The 19,841-nt window shown below is 47.2% G+C and overlaps 10 protein-coding genes across 10 annotated transcripts; 7 read left to right on the forward strand and 3 right to left on the reverse strand.

Moving 5' to 3' along the window:
• Positions 1–570: 570 nt before the first annotated feature.
• ASPWEDRAFT_28482 (uncharacterized protein) lies at positions 571–1,402 on the forward strand (the record flags this gene model as incomplete). Its single annotated transcript, XM_040833138.1, has 3 exons — positions 571–831; positions 888–1,075; positions 1,126–1,402. 3 exons carry the CDS (start codon positions 571–573, stop codon positions 1,400–1,402), a joined length of 726 nt encoding a protein of 241 aa, XP_040689558.1.
• A 722-nt stretch (positions 1,403–2,124) lies between these two features.
• ASPWEDRAFT_531814 (uncharacterized protein) lies at positions 2,125–3,372 on the forward strand. Its single transcript, XM_040837845.1, has one exon. It carries the CDS (start codon positions 2,321–2,323, stop codon positions 3,101–3,103), a length of 783 nt encoding a protein of 260 aa, XP_040689559.1. The 5' UTR covers positions 2,125–2,320; the 3' UTR covers positions 3,104–3,372.
• A 97-nt stretch (positions 3,373–3,469) lies between these two features.
• Positions 3,470–4,849, reverse strand: ASPWEDRAFT_51813 (uncharacterized protein; the record flags this gene model as incomplete). The annotated part of the gene is made up of 4 exons (XM_040837656.1): positions 3,470–3,829; positions 3,884–4,179; positions 4,236–4,558; positions 4,629–4,849. 4 exons carry the CDS (start codon positions 4,847–4,849, stop codon positions 3,470–3,472), a joined length of 1,200 nt encoding a protein of 399 aa, XP_040689560.1.
• A 904-nt stretch (positions 4,850–5,753) lies between these two features.
• ASPWEDRAFT_172672 (uncharacterized protein) lies at positions 5,754–6,262 on the forward strand (the record flags this gene model as incomplete). Its single annotated transcript, XM_040830955.1, has 3 exons — positions 5,754–5,909; positions 5,968–5,996; positions 6,052–6,262. 3 exons carry the CDS (start codon positions 5,754–5,756, stop codon positions 6,260–6,262), a joined length of 396 nt encoding a protein of 131 aa, XP_040689561.1.
• Positions 6,263–7,110: 848 nt separating this feature from the next.
• ASPWEDRAFT_41116 (isopenicillin N synthase family dioxygenase) lies at positions 7,111–8,564 on the forward strand. Its single transcript, XM_040835477.1, has 4 exons — positions 7,111–7,242; positions 7,293–7,478; positions 7,526–7,900; positions 7,947–8,564. Exons 1-4 carry the CDS (start codon positions 7,206–7,208, stop codon positions 8,369–8,371), a joined length of 1,023 nt encoding a protein of 340 aa, XP_040689562.1. The 5' UTR covers positions 7,111–7,205; the 3' UTR covers positions 8,372–8,564.
• Positions 8,565–9,163: 599 nt separating this feature from the next.
• Positions 9,164–12,650, forward strand: ASPWEDRAFT_41117 (uncharacterized protein). Its single transcript, XM_040835478.1, has 13 exons — positions 9,164–9,491; positions 9,538–9,629; positions 9,674–10,386; positions 10,432–10,642; positions 10,693–11,153; positions 11,209–11,402; positions 11,459–11,637; positions 11,690–11,722; positions 11,772–11,866; positions 11,917–11,940; positions 11,993–12,150; positions 12,200–12,274; positions 12,327–12,650. The coding sequence occupies exons 1-13, from the start codon at positions 9,189–9,191 to the stop codon at positions 12,423–12,425; spliced, it is 2,637 nt and encodes an 878-aa protein (XP_040689563.1). The 5' UTR covers positions 9,164–9,188; the 3' UTR covers positions 12,426–12,650.
• Positions 12,651–13,007: 357 nt separating this feature from the next.
• Positions 13,008–14,442, forward strand: ASPWEDRAFT_172675 (FAD-binding oxidoreductase; the record flags this gene model as incomplete). The annotated part of the gene is made up of 2 exons (XM_040830956.1): positions 13,008–13,637; positions 13,684–14,442. 2 exons carry the CDS (start codon positions 13,008–13,010, stop codon positions 14,440–14,442), a joined length of 1,389 nt encoding a protein of 462 aa, XP_040689564.1.
• Positions 14,443–15,649: 1,207 nt separating this feature from the next.
• On the forward strand, positions 15,650–16,013 carry ASPWEDRAFT_183884 (uncharacterized protein; the record flags this gene model as incomplete). Its single annotated transcript, XM_040832001.1, has 2 exons — positions 15,650–15,920; positions 15,974–16,013. A coding segment is annotated over one exon (228 nt), but the record flags the coding sequence as incomplete, so codon positions are not given.
• Positions 16,014–16,651: 638 nt separating this feature from the next.
• ASPWEDRAFT_51816 (uncharacterized protein) lies at positions 16,652–18,118 on the reverse strand (the record flags this gene model as incomplete). Its single annotated transcript, XM_040837657.1, has 2 exons — positions 16,652–16,711; positions 16,763–18,118. 2 exons carry the CDS (start codon positions 18,116–18,118, stop codon positions 16,652–16,654), a joined length of 1,416 nt encoding a protein of 471 aa, XP_040689566.1.
• A 355-nt stretch (positions 18,119–18,473) lies between these two features.
• On the reverse strand, positions 18,474–19,448 carry ASPWEDRAFT_532008 (uncharacterized protein). Its single transcript, XM_040837849.1, has one exon. It carries the CDS (start codon positions 19,115–19,117, stop codon positions 18,506–18,508), a length of 612 nt encoding a protein of 203 aa, XP_040689567.1. The 5' UTR covers positions 19,118–19,448; the 3' UTR covers positions 18,474–18,505.
• Positions 19,449–19,841: the final 393 nt, after the last annotated feature.

Genomic DNA, 19,841 nt, shown 5'->3' on the forward strand with positions numbered 1-19,841 from the left:
CTGGATACCTTCAGAATTTTATGCATGACGTACAGCGTACGTGTGTTTATGCGGTCACTACTAAACCATCACTACTCAACAATTCAAAACGGCTTGTCATTCTTCCAAGACAATCAAATTCTCAGCATGATTTTGATATCTTTCCTCATTCAAATTTAATGTACAGCAATTAGTTTATACTGTATGGAGGGGAGTGTTGCAAATGCCATATTTATACCTTGTACCGTCAGGTACGTCGGATATAGATATATACTATTTCAAAGACAAAATGGTGTCTAAATTTATCTCAACCCAGAAATCTGGTACAGGCTAGGATCAAAGGTCCGCCACGCACCTGTTCTCTGACACAGCTTTTTCATGGAGAAGCTAATATTGGGGTTACCAAACGTATCATTAGCTGGTATGACGATGTTGTGGCAGTAAATATGATCCAAAAATGATGTAGAGGATCACATGATTCGCATGAATATGGGATGTATAAATGGAAAAGCCTTCCATCTAGAAGGAAATGTGCTCCAGATCAATCGGAATTTCCTATTGCTTATCATCCGGCTAATAATCATTCCCATCATGGCCTCTGCCCAATACCCAATTGTCTTCATTGCCATTGTGCTTGTGGCAATGCTGGATCTTCTCCAGACTGCCCATGCACAGGAAGATGCTACAAACAACACGTTGCCCATGGATATTCTCCAGTCCGCCCCGATCATTCCAGTTGATACAGCGGATGCCTCCGCAGTGGTCCAGCCGAGCAATTCTTCGTTGGTGGCAACTCGGCCAGATATTGCGGCCCCGCCACCTTCTAATATAACTTCTCTACCCCAGGCATCGGTACATTCACATCGAAGTTTTTGCCAGAGACCCAATTCTAATATTCTCATGTATAGGAACTTCCCCACCCTGGTGACGATGATGATGACAGTGACGATGGCGATGACGGCGACAACTCACTAGGCCGCCGCCAGCAATGTCAAGGAGGTCCGCTGGCCTCCCCCATTGCGCTCTGGACAAACGTCAAGATCCTCGCAGATCGAGTCTGTGAGGTTTGGTTTCCCAACAACCAAGTCTTCTATGTGTACGTATCCCAATCTCTATATTCCTTGTCGATATGCTAACAAGCAACAGAAAGGCACCTCTTCCGCCCCCGGGTGCTATCTCCGTCAGGATCCCTGTGCCAAACAACCCAACTTTCAACTTCAAATATATCACCCGGGGAAGCCCACCTATAGCCGATCTTGTTACGCCACTCACAAGCAAAATCTGTAAAGACCGATATGATGCGATCCTAGCCTTTGCTGCCAATCAGGCGAACTTTGGGTGCACCAATCCGCCTAATGTGCACGACGGGGATGATTGTAATAATGGTACTCATTCTGCTTGCTTTAGCTTTTTGTTAAGCTGAGAGAATTTTCCTATCTCATCTATTCCTTTGGGATGTTAAGGATGTCTTGGTTTTACTATCAAGTCAATCAAATCGGTGGGAATCTGACACTAGACTGCCCTTGGTCATTAGAGGATTATCGCTTGAGAGGAGCGATTGGAATAGAATTGCTAAATATTCTTCTGGTTTCATTCTTATCAAATCCCAGTATAAAACACTTCTACATTAGTTACCGCCAGGTTGTAGCTCATCCTATCTGGGACTAGTGGCATCTGGGGAAGATCACTGCTATTAATAGCAGCCCCGCCTCCCATCACGAACTCCACTCTTATCATCATTCCTGTCTTTCCAACATTTCTTTCCCAGGGCCCCCCGGCTCATTTACAACAGCACTGCATGAAAAATGCAACTCTTCGGTTGTGGGGACAATAGGCGCGGATGTCTTGGGGAGCCTCGCTGCTGCGCTAGACGCTACGTCAACCTCGAGCACCCTTGCGAGCACAATAATTGGGGCAAGGACTGTCCTCACTGTCCTCTTTGGGTCTTGAGTCTCAGGGAAGTCACACAGTCAAGCCAAAATATTCGAGTTATCAGCTGCGAAAGCGGGTCCGCGTTTCTTGAAGTGGACGGAAAGTTGAAGCATCTCACCCATTGGGATCCACTGACGGAAGATCAACTCAGAGAAGTAACTGCAGTTTTGGATGTTAACTGTATTACAACTGTTATTCGACTAGCCGATGAATACACATTTCTCTCTCGGGATGGGAGGCTCTTGTCGCTCAGGGAATCTGACGGCATAGTATTATTAAAGGAAAACCTATCCAGCACATCGCCACCAGGCGTGTCGACTATTGGAACCCCCGCCTCATCTCAGGCGCTGTATGCATTGTTCTTCAGGAGGATCCGCACACTGTACTCTCATTTGATTCCTGGCAGCCCATGTGTTCTTTTCTCGAAACGTCGCCACCCAGCTACCATCCACTTCACACCGCGACCTTCTGCTCGCCCATCGTCAAACTGACAAAGGAGTTTGCTATCCTTACAGAGAGCGGGGAGGTATATATCTGGGGAAATAGTCTTCCAGAGCAACCACCGACGCCCTCCGATGACGACGAAGAGTTTGACAATGCGCTGTTTGAAGCGGCCTGGCTTGGCACGCCTATTGAAATTGATAGATGGCCATCAAGACTACCCGTCGCACTCGACTACGAGCCCAGAAAACTACCTTTACCCCCAATCCGTCGTCTGTCCACGGGAGCCTGTAATAGCATCTGTATAACTGGATCGGGGCAACTCTTCATCTGGGGCTACAAGCATGACAAATGGCCGGAAATCCGAGATACCAGTGATAAATATGGTACTGAATTAAGAGAAGCCACTATTCCAGCTGGAAGTGGAGATGCACGCTTAAGAGTTAAAGATGCAGCGGCAGGACGGGAACATGTCGTGGTTCTTACAGAAGATGGATCTTTATGGTCAGCCGGTGATGGGCTTTACGGACAGCTGGGCATTGGACTAAGGCAGTTTGGGCTGTGCTCCGAAGGAGGCGTTATTGATATGCTAGAAAATTATACCGAGGAGGAGTTTGCCGTGGACTGGCAGCGAATGGATATGGAAGCTCTTGGGGGACAGAAATGCGAGGCAGTCTTTGCTGATGGTGAAAACACATTAATCCTAACAAAAGATCAGTGTCTGCGTGATTCTTTGAGATGGAATGCATAGAGATACCCCGCAAATTTATTCCTTGTTCGATTATCTTACTTCCACTGTTTGTCCTTAAATTAGTTACTGGGTGGTGGATTGCCTTATATACTTGAACTCTCGTCGGAATATATCCTCTGGAACATCTAAACACAGCAATTATTATACATATCCTTTTGCGAATATCGTGCTCCTTAGTAAAACTCTATTGATTGAAAATCCCATCTTTGCAGTAGTGTCTGTCTTTGAATTGATCTTATGTGATCTAAACCTTTGCTGCATCATAGTGGAAGAAAAATATTCACACAGCCACCCGGCCATCCTCAGCATCCGGGTATTTCGATAAACCATACGGATGAACCATAAATTATTTTTATACATCATCGACTAGCCCGTCTTCAAATTCAACCCCTTCATCAACCATGGATCCATCAAAAGCTCCAGGGCAGAGGGACGATCCTCCGGATTCCATTGCAAGGCCAATCGCATCCACCGCAGAAATCCCTCCACATCTTCACCCTGGATATTCTCGGCCAACCGCTCAAGCGATCGGTCAGGAATGGGGACCAAATTCCTCCAATTACCAGATTCATCCCAAAATACCCCGCTTAAATGGGTTCTTTCAAGGAACTCTGGCGGTGGAGGGCCGAGTAATGCAACAAGTTCTGCTATATGTGCACCATCGTCGAATATGCCGTCGATGCTTTCACCCTTGATTAAAGTGCGAGGGCTAACGATATCCCAAGCCTTTAAATATACATGAGTATGTGATTTCAGAGCGCTATCGGTGGAATGACTTACGAGCATGGCCACTGCCCAAATATCAACCTTATGGTTCCAGTTTGACTTCAAAATAACTTCCGGGGCTCGGTAATAGTCTGGCATGATATCTCCATCATGCTCATCGCCCAATCGAGCCTCACCGAAGTCACTCAGAAAAGGAATCCCACCATCCCCTATTGGAAAAGACGAGGTCTTATAAATTGTTCGGTCTGGGAGGACCTTCCTAGCTGCCGGTGCTTTGATTTCCCCTTCTTCAAATGCAGCCAGTACAGAAGGTGCGGGTGCAGGAACAAGCATATTTTTCAACTGGATGTCTTCTGCAGTTAGTTTCATGGCATTACACTGTTAGACTGGATATGGCGGATCATACCTGTATGAATGACACCGGCAACTGAATGTAGGAAATCCAAGGTGACAAGGAGTTGACGAATCGCAGACTTCATGCCTCCAAGCGTCATTTTCTGTCCAGGGACGTGTTGCAGCCACGCGGATGCATTAATTCCCAAAGGTTCGTGGACGAGACAAACATGGCGGCCTTTAGGGCCGTCCACGAAAAAATGACCGAACAGACGGCGAATAAAACCTCTGCCCGGATGGTTTGTGTTGATATCATTGATGTGATTATAGATATTCAATTCATGCTCTCGATTTTCACCAAGCACGTATATTTTGAGGACGACATATGTAGATTCACTATCTAGTCAACTCAGGATCTATTGACCTTATGAATCTGAATTACGACGGATCTATTCCAATGACTTACACCAAATCCCGAGCAAACCAAACCGTCGACGTGACTCCGTAGCCCAATTTCGTCATCGCTTGATACCTATTATTGAAAACCTCTCCTTGTTTAACCGGATAATATTTGTCAGGGGAATAAGTCGGTAGTGTCTCCTCTTCAATCTTGAATGATGGGTCCAACAACTCGAACCCCGAGGTCGGAAATTCCCGTGGAAAGGACGCGCTATTTGATTTTGACATGACTGATCTCTGAAATGAACGTGGAAGTTGGTGGCGAAAGAGCAAGGGACGTCCCAGTCCCTGTAATGAGAAGGTCGAGGAGAGCGGTCGAGTTACAGCTCGGGGTAAGGAAGGAGAATAAATACTCCGGGGAATTCTTATGGCTCGGTGCATGACGGATATCATTATCTGGGGAGGGCCTCTGGATAGGTGTATTGGCGCTGGCTAACAAGGACTAGGTGGCTAGGGATAACCATGATGGAGAAGGCACTGGGCGCGAAAAAGAGGCCGTGGTTGAAGCCCCGGAGGTGATCAACGCGCGCGCGTAGGTCACGGGTCGTTGCTTGGCATGATGCTATAACCGCCCCGCATGGGCCCGCTATACCCTTTAGGGATGACATGGGCCATGTACCAGTTGTCACGGCGCCTAGTAGTATAGGAACCCCATTATGGTCCAATCAGTTTTACAAAACGAAAAAAAGACAATGTGATTATAGTGCTGATATAGAGAACTTCGCGGGTCGATCGCTTCAGACGCCTTTTCACCTGATCAACCCTGTGCTGCCCACAAGCCTTTGCAGTTTGTGACATTTACTTTGTAGACGCTCATCAAGTGGGTTACGCATCTCAATGGCTGCACTGCCACTAAAAATATGGAGCAGCATTCAATACAATGTCCAGCGTGAGCAAATCACTTAGCGCTCTTCCTTCGATGTCACTTTGAAACTGGCGCCTACATTCAGAATCGAGCTATTGAAGCAATTTATAGAATTTGATCGTCTTTCAATTATCCTATATAAACAATGGCTTTCCACTCGATCTTTCCTGTCTCATCTCCCATCAACCCAGACATTTCTCTTTGGGCCATACTTCGCCAAAACGAACATTGTATATATATATATTTCACCTACAACCAACTGTCATAATGAGTCGCAACGTAACGAGAGGATTTTCGTCCGCCTCGAAAACTTTGATAAACTATATCGGCACTCCTGTGGAACAGATCGCAGCTTCAAACAAGGGAGATGGTGAAGATTGGAAATCCTCAGCCACTACTGCCTGCAACTCAATTGAGATAGCCGTGAGTATATTCATCTGTAGATCGTTAAAGATATATCACTTTACTAAAGCAAACAAAGGAGCCACGAATTACTCAAGCCGAGCTTCAGTATGTTATCACTTAAATTTTTGATGTTTGGATATTGTTTAACATCTTTGCTTAGGGGCTCTGTCGCTCATTACTCATCCAAGGATAAAAGTGATAGGCAGAAGGTACTCACGGTGGGTCTGAAAACCAACAATGGTACACAGGTGGGAGCAATTCATGTACATGTCGATGGCACATGGAAATTATTTCCCAATCGTGCCGGGAGAGAGGGTGGATACGCTGCCAACATCGCCAAAGCCAACATTCCAGGCTATATCCCAGAATAGAAGCAGGCAAGGGGTAGATTTCAAAAGAAGGATCAACTTTTCCTACAAGGTCAAGGCGCATGGGATTATTTGTGTTTGTGATACAGGACTGCTGGAATATAAGATTTGTTCGAAGAAAGCTTGGAATCCAGTATATTCCAATTGTCCATTCTGTTTTACCAGTCCTATCTTTGTGGAATAGTTCTCCAATATTGAGAGATTTCTTTATTGCAGAACTATGTAAAACCTAGGCATGATCAATAGTATCAAATTTATCATCTCTGATTCTGAAGAAGTATGTTAAACAATATCAATATCTGGGAGAGCCGGAGCAAGTTGTGCAAAAGACGCATTCCCGAAAGGACCTGGAAACTCGCCATCCCACAACCTACACACTATTAGCTCACATATACAATAAGGCCGATATACATACGATGCAAGAACCTGGCAATTTTCCTGCTTTCCTTCCCACGGTTCTCGGCCATGTTGAGCAACGCAATGGTCAGTATACACAACCTATATAGTGAAGTGGAAGTAAATAATACTCTAATCATAATAAACTAACATATTCCCATATCATCTTCACCCAACTACGCGTCCGCGCCGCGGGCAAAGTCCAGAGTATTGACAGAAAGAGCTTCCCCTTGGTCGTGCCCGGTCCAACATGGATTTATTAGTTTAATTTGTGTTTAATATTTCATTCTCCTGATAAACGGGTATACGGCGTTTGAGACATCGTGGTATTATAAGTCGTTCATCGCGAGTTGTTATTGATGCTATCAAAGAATAATCTATTATTAGCAGCGATAGCTGGCAAAAGATAGACAATCCCTGTCTATGCGGGGTCGACATTCCATCCACATTCAATGAAAGAATCAATCCTCAAGCTGAACAAGCCGATATTCTAGTCAATTTTATAATATATCTAACTAGCCCCTGGCATGAGAAGCTCGGGTCAAATAAAATGAATCCTGAAGAGCCCCCCATCGTCGATTTCGCACGTGAGCTTCCCCACCTGCCTCTGTCACAGATATTGACGATGATATTACAGCATTCTATGGCCCGGATACAGCAGCAAAGGAACAGATGGTGCAGGAAATACGCCAGGCCTGCGAAACGTTTGGATTCTTCCAACTCATCAACCATGACATCCCATTAGATCTGCAGCAGGCTATCTTCAAACAGAGCAAAGACCTATTCGACCTTCCCACGCACATCAAAGAGAAATACGATAAAGGTACCATTTCTTCAATGTGAGCAAGTGCAACAGAGCTAATGAAATAGACATCGGCGGCTTCAACCTCGGCTATGAGCGACTGCGCGCGCAGAACTTTGAGAAACGCGCCCAGGGCGATCTCAAAGAAGGCTTCTACCTCGGCAAGCATCATCCGCTCGACCATCCGTCTGTCGTTGCGGGCAAGTTTGGGCATGGACCAAATCAGTATCCGCAGGAGGTCAGCGATCCAGAGGAATTCCGGCGAGTGGTGGACGAGTATCATGCTGTGATGACCGGTCTTGGAGAGGGAATTATGAAGATGATTGCGCGGACGCTGAAGTTGGAGGAGAATGCCTTTGATGAGTACTGTCAGAGTCCAGCAGCTATTCTGCGGCTGCTGCATTATCCATCGCAGGACCCGAATGCGTCTGAGTTAGAGAGGGGTATCTATATCTCATCCGGTGACCTATCCACGCTGACAAGATGCAGGAATCGGCGCACACACAGACTTTGGCGGCATCACCATCCTCCTGCAAGACATGACGGGCGGTCTCCAAGTATGGAACAACATCTCCTCGCAATGGGTAGACGTGACCCCGGTCCCCGGTGCGTTTGTCGTGAATCTAGGAAATATGATGATGCGATGGACCAACGATCGCTACCTGTCGAATTTACATCGAGTCATCAATCGGTCTGGCAAGGAACGATATAGTGTTCCGTTCTTTTTCTCGGGAAATCCTGACTATACGGTTGAGTGTCTTCCTACATGTCTGGGACCGGGAGAGAGTCCCAAGTATCCGCCTGTGAATGTGGGGGAATGGATGGTGGGGAGATATGCGGATACTTATGGGACATCTAATACAGAGGCAATAGGGGAGTTGCGGAGGGAACCTGCTGCTGGGGGTAGTAGTTAGCGATTGGATTATGCGGATATTATTGAACATTTCCAGACATTAATTCGAGAGTATGTCCAAGCGATCTGACATTGTATTCTTGATAATGGAGAGAACCGGTCGGGTATAAGGTGGGGTAATAATTCCCACGACAAGGCTGATATTCAGTGTGGTAAGGCTGCATTTACTTTTTGTGGCTGACAGAAAAAGCAAGGAAAAGTGAGACATGATGGAGACTGCCAAGGGGTAATTTCTTTTGGTGTGGTGTCCCTGAACTAGCTGTTAGCTCGCTACCATTTAGGGGATGCCACCATTAGGCCAACATTCAATGCTATAAGCGAATTAATATGGAATGCATATAGAATGGATATTAATTATGTTAGTGATGACTGTATTGCAATCAGCCCCATTACTGCTAATTATACAAATCGCCAATAACACAGCCATCAGCCAAGACCGCCGTTAATATCGACATCACGCTACGGCCCCATCCTGATCGCTTCGTCTATTCTGGCTGATTAAAATCAATGGCTGAGATCCGTAAGATCCGAATAGCCTGGTTTTCATGACTTGTAGGGGCCGTTTCATTTCCCGAATTGTAAGAATTGCAACCCTAGAGCGAAGTCATCAAGCCACATTCTATACTAAAGTGGTATAGCAGCTTAGTGCTTATTTCGCAATGGCAAACCAGTGACCCACTCCAGGGCCAAGTCTACATAGCCCACCACCCTTGTCCCATCTGGATATAGTGCATTGTAAGATATAAAGCGAGCATCTCCCATCGCGATCGTCGGATTTTCAGCGGGAATTAATCATCTCTCGTGAGATAAACATCAACATGGTTCGTCTGGCGACTGCAGCGCAAAGCTGTGCCATTGCACTGGCAACACTCTCCAGTCTGGCATCGGCAGTCCCCTTTTACACCCTCAACACGGCATTCGAGACCACTCCGCTGGAAGCGAGAGATATTAAAGAAAAGGACTTTACGCTTCGCGTCCTCCCACTTGGGGCCTCGATTACCGTGGGCTACCTGTCGAGTGATAACAATGGGTATCGCAAAGCGCTTCGAGAGCAGCTTCGATATGCGGGATGGCCGGTGAATATGGTGGGGAGTTTGCAGGTGGGAAATATGACGGATAATGTATGGCTGTTACTATATAATATTGGGATGATGCTGATTTGTAAAGGATAACGAAGGGCATTCTGGATATCGGGTTGATGAAATCGCCCAAGAGGCAGAGAAGAGCATTCCGTTTCAACCGAATTTGATTCTCATCAAGTATGTTTCGTCTGTATTTGACTATAGCTCTACTAACAACTCAGTGCCGGTACAAACGACGCAGTTCAGAAGCACAACACCAGCACAACCGGCGAACGTATGGATGCCCTCATCGCCCGTTTATACGAGGCCATCCCAGGAACCACCATCATCCTATCTACCCTCCTCCCCAACAAACTTCAACCCGACATTATAAACGATATCAACGACCAATACCGCAAGATCTACACCCGTCGCCACAATAACAACGACAAAATCGTCCTGGCCGACATGCCCACTTTCATCACCAAGGACGATCTCAACGACGATACCCACCCCACCGATGCCGGATACGTCAAAATGGCCTCGGTCTGGTGGGCCGCGATCAACGAAGCCGACAGCAACGGACTCCTCACCCCGCCGAAAGATACCGGAATCAATGATACGCTGCACACGACCTGCGAGAAGAAATACGGCAGTGGCGCGTCCGAGTATGCCCAGACACAACGTGGAAGTGGATTCGACGATGGCGACTACGAGCACAATGCCGAGTACATGGGGCGGATATTCGAGATGGGCAAATCTGCTGGCGACGATGTTGCTTCGGGGCTTCACTTTGCGCAGTTGGTTAATACTACCGGTGCGTATCGTGAGGGCGCGTTGGATGAGCTTGTCTGGACGAAGGATGGGGATGAAACGTATATGTTCTTGAATGAGGGTGATGGAAAGTTTGGAAATGGGTATCAGATTGATGTTAAGGATAAGTGTTTGGCTAGAGGTATGCTCGTCTTCTTTTGCTGTTGGCAATACTAATCCTGATTAGGCGTTCGATGGGGCGATCTGAACAACGACGGCTACGACGACTTTATCTGCATTGCTCGCAATGGAGCCATGTATGTCTCGATGCACCGGGGCGTGATGGATGGTATTCCCACGTTTGAGAGCATCGGCCTTGTAAGGGGCGCACCGGGCGATGATCTGGGCCAGGAAAATGTCCGACTGGGCGATATTGACGGTGATGGACGGGTTGATTAGTATGTTAACTTCATTCTCAAAGTGTAAATCTCAGTGCTAACTATATCAGCTGCCTCATCCACGGAAATGGCGACATCCGATGCTGGCGCAACGGCGGCCAAGGAGACGCCCCAACAACCAAAAACAACGGCTACTGGCAAGATCTCGGAATCGTCTTCACCGGAAAGGGAATGGGCGATATCTCCGGTGTGCAGCTAATCGACATCAACGGCGACTTCCGCAGTGACTGGCTCTGGATGGACGATACCGGCAAGGTGACTACATATATCAACAACCGCGGAACCGGAAAGGGCAGTCTGGTGCCGGATTGGCGGAGTGTTGGTGTGACACACGCCGGTATGAATGTCAAAGGTGCAAAAGACAACATCAAGTTCGGTCAAGTCTATGCTGGGAATGGAGCCGATTATGTGTGGTTTGAGACTGTTGAGGCGGCGGGTGGAGATGGTGAGACGGATGACCATTACGCCCATGCGTGGAAGAATACCGGAAAGGGAGGAGCTCACTTGAAGGGTACAGATCTTTTTAACCCTGTTTAGCATGATCGATGAGTGGCTAACAGCTTTAGGTGACGGTGTCTATTACTGTGATATGCGTGGCACTGGCGCAGATGACTATATCTGGGTCTCGCCAACAGGAACCGGATATCTATATGGCAATGTTCACAAGCCCCCAGTCTGGAGTCCCGAGGGCCAGCAGATCTTCGAGGCCAATGCCGATCGCAAGGCTGTTCACCTCGCTGACTTTGATGGCGATGGAAAGGTATATCATCACATTATCCTGTATCTACGTTCAATTACGATACTAACGGCATCCAGTGTGACCTTTGGGTAACAGACCGAACTACCGGATCTGCTGAAGTCTGGATCAACCAGTATGACCTGGCATCAGAGACGATGAAATGGAATCCTATTGGTTCTGTCACTGGAAATGCCAGCTGTACCCAAGGATGGAGTGTTGGTCTTTATGACATTGGATTGGCATTCCACGACATTGAGTATGAGCATCCAGATGTCGCATTCTATGAATTATTTGCTAACTGGCATTAGTGGTGATGGACGTGCTGACTACCTGTGCATGGAGTACGTATTGCTTTTCATTGCCCCCTGAGAGCCTTCTAACACTATCTAGACCGAACGGAACCACCACTGCCTTCTTGAATCAAGGTGTAAAGGACTTCAAAGATATGGGCCAGATCAAGCGATCCCAAGGATACGACCGTGCCAGTATGTCTCTCTATACCCTCACCCTGAAACGCTGCTAACGATTAATTTAGACCACCGCTGGGCTGATGTGAATGGTAAATACCACTTCCTCGAACCCAACTACACTTATCTAACTAATATGTACAGGCGACGGCCGAGCCGACTTCCTCTGGATCGACAAGTTCAGCGGCAATGTTACAGTCTGGAACAACGACGGGAAATTGCCAGATGGGAAGCTCGCCGCGGGCTCAACCTTCAAATGGACACAGCTTAAAGGTCCCCGATACGCGGGCGTCGACCGAGGTGTATGTATTTATCCCCGGAAAGGGTAGGACACAGCTAACAAGACATCAGGCGAACCTGCACTTCGCCAATCTGGGTGGACTGGGCCGAGCAGACTTAGTCCAGGTTATTCCAAGGACGAATCTTGTAAGTTTTCTATCGCTGCGTGGTGTCTAGCTGTATTCTAACTGAATTTCAGGCCTATACCTGGTTTAACACTTGTCCTGGGGGGATGGATGATCAAGATCCCTCGATCAATCCCAAGCTACCGGTGTATACTCGCCAGAAAGGCAACTAGGAACTCACCATACAAGTGGTTCATGTTTTGAGGATAAGATCAATTATATAGAATAAAGCTGGTATTTATCTTACGTTATATCTTGGCCGGGGAATCGGTTATGTGTATTTAAACAAATGGATCCACATGGTGGAGATGGTGGGAGTATGGAGCTATCTTTAACTTCTTTATTGTATTATACTATGCTTGCAGTCACAAATACTACAGTTATATGGATCTTACCGATGACTTGGTGGTGACCTCACTGTAGAGGGCGGATCTCCATCCCACCAGTGTACTCTTTTACTTCTCAAATTGAGGATAATCTTTTATTTAGACAGTGACGTAGTAATCTATCATCTATACTGCTCCTCTTTTATTTGTTGACTTCGAATCTCACATAATCCTGGTCATGCCATCCATGCATGTATATCATCTCACAGCCTTGTCATACTAAACCGATCATCTGATTTGCTGTATTTAGGCCCCCAATCTATAGTGGCAGCCTTGAATACCCCGCATCAATCAAAAGTAAGCTGACCCACAGACAAATGCATATATAGCCTCATCTCTCATTGCTGACATTACGAGTCCATCGCCATCATGACCAACATCCACCCCCAACTAGCATCCCTAGAAGCTTTCCTCGAAAACCACCCTGCCATCAAGTATATCCCACCCTCATCCCCGAATTATTCCACCGCCAGAAAGATCTTCAACTGCAGCCGTCCCGACAACCCCCTCGCAATTGTCCAGCCCCAGTCCGCGACAGACGTAAGCGTAATTGTCAAATATGCAAAGTTGAATAACCTCCCGTTTACCATCCGCGTGGGCGGGCATAACCTCGAAGGCCGGAGCTTAGTCGAAGGCGCCCTGCTTATCGATCTGCGGGCGTTAAATGGCGTCAAAATCGCGGATGATCGTCAAACAGCGATCGTGCAGGGCGGAATCATACAGGCGGAGTTGGGGAAGAAGCTCTGGGACGAGGGGCTAGTTACGCCGGTGGGGACGACGCCTTCAGTTGGGTACGTCGGCTGGGCTGTATATGGTGGATATGGATCGTTTTCGGGACACTGGGGACTTGGAGTAGATCAGATTGTGGGTGCGACTGTTGTTAACCCTGAGGGGGAGATTATCACGGCGGATGAGAGTCTGCTGAGGGGGATTCGCGGTGCAGGGGGTTTGTTTGGTGTTATCGTCGACCTCACCATCAAGGTCTATCCTCTCAAGACTGTATGTATCCATCCTTTTTTCGGAGTGAGTAAAACTAACCTCACAGCTACTCACCGGAGCGCTCATGTTCGACTCGCAAGATATCGGCAAAACATTCATCGACTTCAACGCCGCATACGAAAAGTTCAAAGCCGAAGAACCCCTCCCCCAACAACTCACAGTCCAACAGATCGTATTCAACGCACCACCCGGTCGAACCTTTGGCGTCTTATTCTTCTGGAGCGGCGCCGACATCGAACAAGGCCAACGCTGGAGCGAGAAAATCGCCCGTCTAGGTCCCGTCATTGTGAATACCATTGCGACAACCGGCATCCCAGAGTGGATGATCGCAAATGGTGCCTTGGTACCCCCAAGCGTGTACGGAGCTGCTCGCACGCACAGCGTGCGGCGTATCTCACCGCAGGTGGCTGAGGCGATTGCAAGGCATCTTGTGAATATGCCAGCGGATCCGGGGACGATGTTATCCGTTCACGAGTTGCGGGGTGTCTCTGCGGAGGCAAAAAGTGACTCTGTGTTTGCGACGAGAGAGCCGCACTTTATGCTCGAGATGTGTGGGTTTGCGACAGCGGAGATAGGCAAAGCGGCATCTGAGAAGTGGGCCATCCAGCTGGCTGAGGATATTGGGCAGACGGATGCCAGCAATATTGTTTCTACGGCGTATATTTCGCTGTATAATATGGCGGATGCTGCGCCAGCGGACGTGCTGGCAAAAACATACGGTGGCAATGCACGGGATGTTACAGAGCTGAAGGAGAGCTTTGATCCAAGTAACGTGTTTAGTCTGACTGTGCCTTTGTTGAGGTAATCTTAGACTATAATCATGAATATATGAGAAATGAATATCAAATTCTGTAGTAACAGGATTTGATAGGGATATCAGATTTAAAATGCAAAGGGACTCATTGGATACTCCACCTAACATATACCAACCCCCTTCGGGTATCGCTAAGAGTTCTTTCTTGGGATTGAGTGGACTGCCGGAAAATATGGATTGGCCAATCACAGTGGGCCATAGGGGCACTTGGTGATTTCAGAATTATCAGTTGCATAGATATTTAAAAAAAACTGTCGTCCACGATATTATGATAAATTTCTATTCCAATACTGAATTATCATTCCTAATGGATAAGCCAGTTCCATATTGTAAAACAACCTTCACTTGATATGAAGATAGAATAATCATAGATTGCACAATCATGAAACACTATCAGCAGAATTAAGCTATAGATAAGGTAAGGAATTCTCAACCCTGGCTGAGTGGGCAGAAGGTCTGTGCTCCACCTGCAGTCATGTGTACCAGAAAATCCTGCAGAGAAGAAAAATATACAGGGATGTGAGCAGGAATTCCGGCGCTGATCGCAGGCTGTCGAGATCCAGACCGGGATTCGGCATCGCTAAGCGCTACCGACCAGGTGAATCATCGGCATGCCTTGACTGCTCGACGACAAATCTCTTCGTAATAATATCGACGAGCTGTGTGCTAATCGACTTTGTGTTACGTATTCCATTATAACCAGGTAGAAAACAACAGCTCATGGTGGCGCAATCTTATCAGCGGCGTCGGGTTGTGCCATGGATAGAGGCAGCGCCAATGCCGAATTCTGGCAGTGAACCGAAGTCGGTCGGCTTCGTAGCGATGTTTCCGCGGAGATTTTCTATCAGCTTGCATGTTCGGGATCAGCTGTCAGGCGAGAGAAAAAAAATATCAACCAGCCTTGTGACACACGGTTAAGTCGGCGTTGGGCAGTTTCATTGTGTTGAGTTTTTTTTGTATGAGGGTTTTCAGCAGGGGTGGCGATAGGCTAAACCCAAGGCAGGATAGGGGCATCACACCACGTTCTAGTCCGCCCATCGATGCTCGGATCAGCCGTGCCGCGCATTATTTTTGGAGTCATCCTTTGATACTGCCCCCATGACTCGAAAATTTTTGAACAAAGGGTCTAACCAAGTCGATGTTAGAAGATAAGGACAAAATGTATATAAACACCTTCCCTCACCCATCAAGAACCCATCATCCATCAGCTTCATTCCTCACTCCTCACTACCACACTCGGTATACAAACAATCACCGTCGCTCAAGACACCTAATATCTAATACCTCTTCACAATGCCTGTCCCAATTCCCATGCTCGGCTCTGGTCCCTACGGCACCAGCAAGGCTGCCCGCGCCACCAAAACTGTCGCTGCAAAGGACATCACCACCGTTGTCAAGGAAGTCAACGTTTCCCAAGAAAACGTGACCAACACCGCTTCTCCTACCTGGAAGGAAAAGATCTCGCGACAGTATGCGCCCATTTATTTCTTTCTCTTTAATCTGCCTTGCTAATATATACCAGGTACAAGAAGTTCTACCGTCGCGATTAAACTACTACATCGAAAGCCTGATACTGGGCGATGCACCGACTAAAGATCCAGGGGATCTGTTGAGTGGGGGTTCTAATTTTCTTAATATCGATACTTAATTTTGTATAATGACGGGTCATGGGGGTTTACTTCTGGGTTATGGGATACGAATTTTTATGAAATAGAATAATATTGTTTATCAGCTTGAATACTTCTGAGTGGGATGTGTGGCAAAATAGACTTTGAGAAAATTTCCGACGCTAAGCAAAGCTTGGGTGGATACTGTAGCATCTAAGAGGATGTAACATTAAAATTTAAAAGCTTTTAATATTGCTTATTATTATTTTTAAAATATTGAACCGAATATAAATTTTAAACCCTATGTACCCAATGAACCATCCCATATCCTAAACTTGTGGGAGTGGGGTTCAGCCCATCACCTACATATCACCCCCACCTTTATCAATATATTAGTGTTATAATTTCACATCGATATTTTGATACTATAATCTATCAACCTTCTATTATCTTCAATCATGCAATTCTATATTTTAAGGAGCTGTACAATTTTTGCCCCAAAACGTAAAGCTCAATTATATACATATACCATGTATGCAGCTTATACACTGCTTTTTCGATATGCAACACAGACAGGGTATCATATGAATCAATCATTCAACAGCACCGCAACTAAACGCACCACGAACATTACCCGTTCGGTAGTTATTTCTCTGTCAGAGTTGTTAGCATGCATTCATTCAGATAAGGTGGAGGTAACTTACTATATCCTGGATACTCGAGTAAAGACCGCCAACAAGCACAACAAGTCCAAAGATGAAGACAAGGAAATTGACAATACTAATCAGCAAGTTCTCCTTGGAATACCACTTCCCCTTACGGATGAGGACGAACCACATAATCGGGGGGAGGTAGAAGGAGAATCCAGAGGTGAACAACGCAGAGATGATTGAGAGCAGGTCATCGAAGAACGGAATAGCCTCGGCGATGACCCAGGATATGATGGTGAGGACGGTGATTAGGACAAGCCAGGTGATCCAGCCCTTTGTGGTGTTGATGTATCGGGTCACGCTCTTTTCGTATATGCGGCCGTGGATTAATCGGCCAGCAACAATGGTGCAGATGGCACCCGAGATGAAGATGACAGGTAGTGCAATGCCAAATGCAACTTTGCTTACTAGATTCCCGGCAGATAGCAAGGCAGGCGACTGCACGTCTTGACCGACAAAGGCATAGATGGTCGCTCCTGTGACGGTATAGATGACAATCTGCAAGATACCAAGAGACCAGATGGATTTGGTAAAGTCGCGAGGGGTGTGCATTTCATCCATGAAGGAGAATAGACAGCTGGCAAAGGTGTACGCGAATACAATGTTGGTGATGGCGATGAATGCATCTGAGAAGCTGGGATCACCCTGCGGCAGGGCAGACCAGTCCACTGCGTCCAGGCCAGTGGAATTGGTGCTCCTGATGCCGGTGGCGATGATGGTGATTCCAATGGCAGCAACAATCGATGCAAAGTCGATATATCCGAGGAAAGCCATATCAGCAAACGACGACGGAATGGACAGCAACAGCAGAATAACCGCCGACACAACACTGAAGATAATCGAACAAATCCCACTGTCCGTGATATGACGCAATGCAATCGTGCCCGTCAAACAATTCGACCCCGTCAAGAAAATCAGCTGCAAGATCAACATGGCCGTGAACAGCTCACTCCCAAACGAGCCCATCAACAACGCCCCCGCATCGCCATAGTGGCGGACAGCCGGGAAAGCCAGCTTCACCTGCCCAATCACATACGACGTGTAAATGGCAATCAGCCCAATTCCCACGCAGCAGAGGACGCCGGCCACCATTCCGAGGCTGGCAAACGCAGAGGGGATCGAGAGCGCGCCCAACCCAATCGCCTCGACGATCAACATGATCGTGAGACCCCTCCATCCGAGCCGATGGTACTTGGCTTCTCCGGCCTCGATGATCTGCTGTTCGCCGTCGTTCAATGCATCGGACTCTTTACTGTCTGGGAGCCAAGCGGTGCTATTTCCGGCCGGCTTGTTCGCTTCACTGCCATTGCCGGGTTGGTTGGCATCGAACATCCCAGTTGCTGAGCCCATGGTGAGATGGGCTGTTTTAATTAGATAATTGGCGTGAAGAAGAGCAAGAGCAACACATGAATCACAGTTTCCAACATGAACACCTGCTTTGGCCATCAAGACGCAGCAGAAAAAATTGAAACTGAAAAACCAAAAATACCGGATATATTACGGCGGGTGTAAATGCCGCATGCGTCAATTGGCTTTTCTGCACGTTCATTGGCTGGTGCCTGGTTTAGAGGTCCATTCAGCCAATCAGACGCTGTCGGAAAACAGAATTGTATTCCGCTTTCAGCCCCTCCCGCTAGCCGTTTCTTTCGGGAAAAGTCAAAAAAATCTGCTGATTCTGTGACTCTTTCCGAATTGGCCAATCACGCTCTCTTTTAACGATGGCTAAGCTTTATATTTTTATATTCTGGTCACCATATAAACTTCACAGATTGGCTCATGCAGATGTTTATTCCAAAGTATATTCTCATTCGACACGCCTACACAATGAATACCTTCAAAGTGGTAAAGAGTAAAGCAGCGATGAAACAAGCACCACCGGGCCAAAAATGAGATGACCAAACTCCCCAGTGCAGGCTGACGGTCGTCTTCAATCGCCTGTTTAAATTTGGCCGTAGGAATTCCAACACTCGAATCACTTGGATGAGGTCCGGATAAGGACTCACGAGTGGTGTATTTCAAAGGCCGCAGTGTATATCTGAGCGGGACAAAATGGGAGCACAGGAGGTAACAGATCTTCAGCACTGGGGGCCATGTAAAACCAGTGAACAGTTGACCGAGTGTATTTGTATCACCATCGGTAGTGGACGAGACGCAGACAGATAATGCTGTCAACAACCCTGTAAAGTACAGCGCGTTAAACCAAACACCGGCATGGACGAAATCACGGTATAGTCGCTGTAAGCGAGTGAAATTGGCATTAATCCAAGGATTCACGCTGCTTCCAGTTACTTCGGAGGTAGAAGGCTTGCTGCCCTTGGCTTTCGGTGGCAGGAGATATACGTGGCCCATTTGGTAAGGTTTGCTGGGAGTATATATGATCAGCCACCAAGCTGGTATATGTTAGATATATAACATACCTATAAGCACAGAACTCGGTGGATTCTGGGTATGTTGGTCCCTGAAAGCCAGACTGAGCAGACCGCAAACATTCATGCAACCAAAAGGTCGATGTATAATCACTTTCAGCACTACCTGCAGACGGAGAGAGAAGGCAGGGATAAGCCTGCCCAGAAGCCAACGCAAAAGGCAGAACGACAACTCCGATCAACCCGCCAAAACGTTTCAGGATATAGGCTATTGCTCTCTGCACTAGAGACTTCCTGAGCGGGACTGAAACGGTGTTGGTCTTGGAATCTTTCGACACCTGGATCTGCTGCGTCATAGACAGAGACCACCGCGTACGTTGCGCAATATGGCCTTCATATGTCGTCGTGTCAAGCCCAAAGTAGAGAACGTCCGGAAGAGCAATCACCCCATATCCCAGATAGTGCGAAATGTACGAAGTCATGAGGTCCTCTGCAAAGGTAATTGTGGGGAAGCCATGCCGGCAGCGGTGCTTTGCGTCATATTGGCAAGTAATGATATCTCAGATCAATCTATCACCAATAACAGCTGACAATCAACGTGTCTCTACGATGAATCAGCTTGCAGATGAGCTTATGTTCAAGAACATCATTCGCATTTATCATGTGTAGTCATGAGAGCCTGCGTTGGCCAGTATATATGCATGTAT

This window comes from Aspergillus wentii (genome assembly GCF_001890725.1).
Source record: "Aspergillus wentii DTO 134E9 unplaced genomic scaffold ASPWEscaffold_4, whole genome shotgun sequence".
Classification (NCBI taxonomy): Eukaryota; Fungi; Ascomycota; class Eurotiomycetes; order Eurotiales; family Aspergillaceae; genus Aspergillus; species Aspergillus wentii.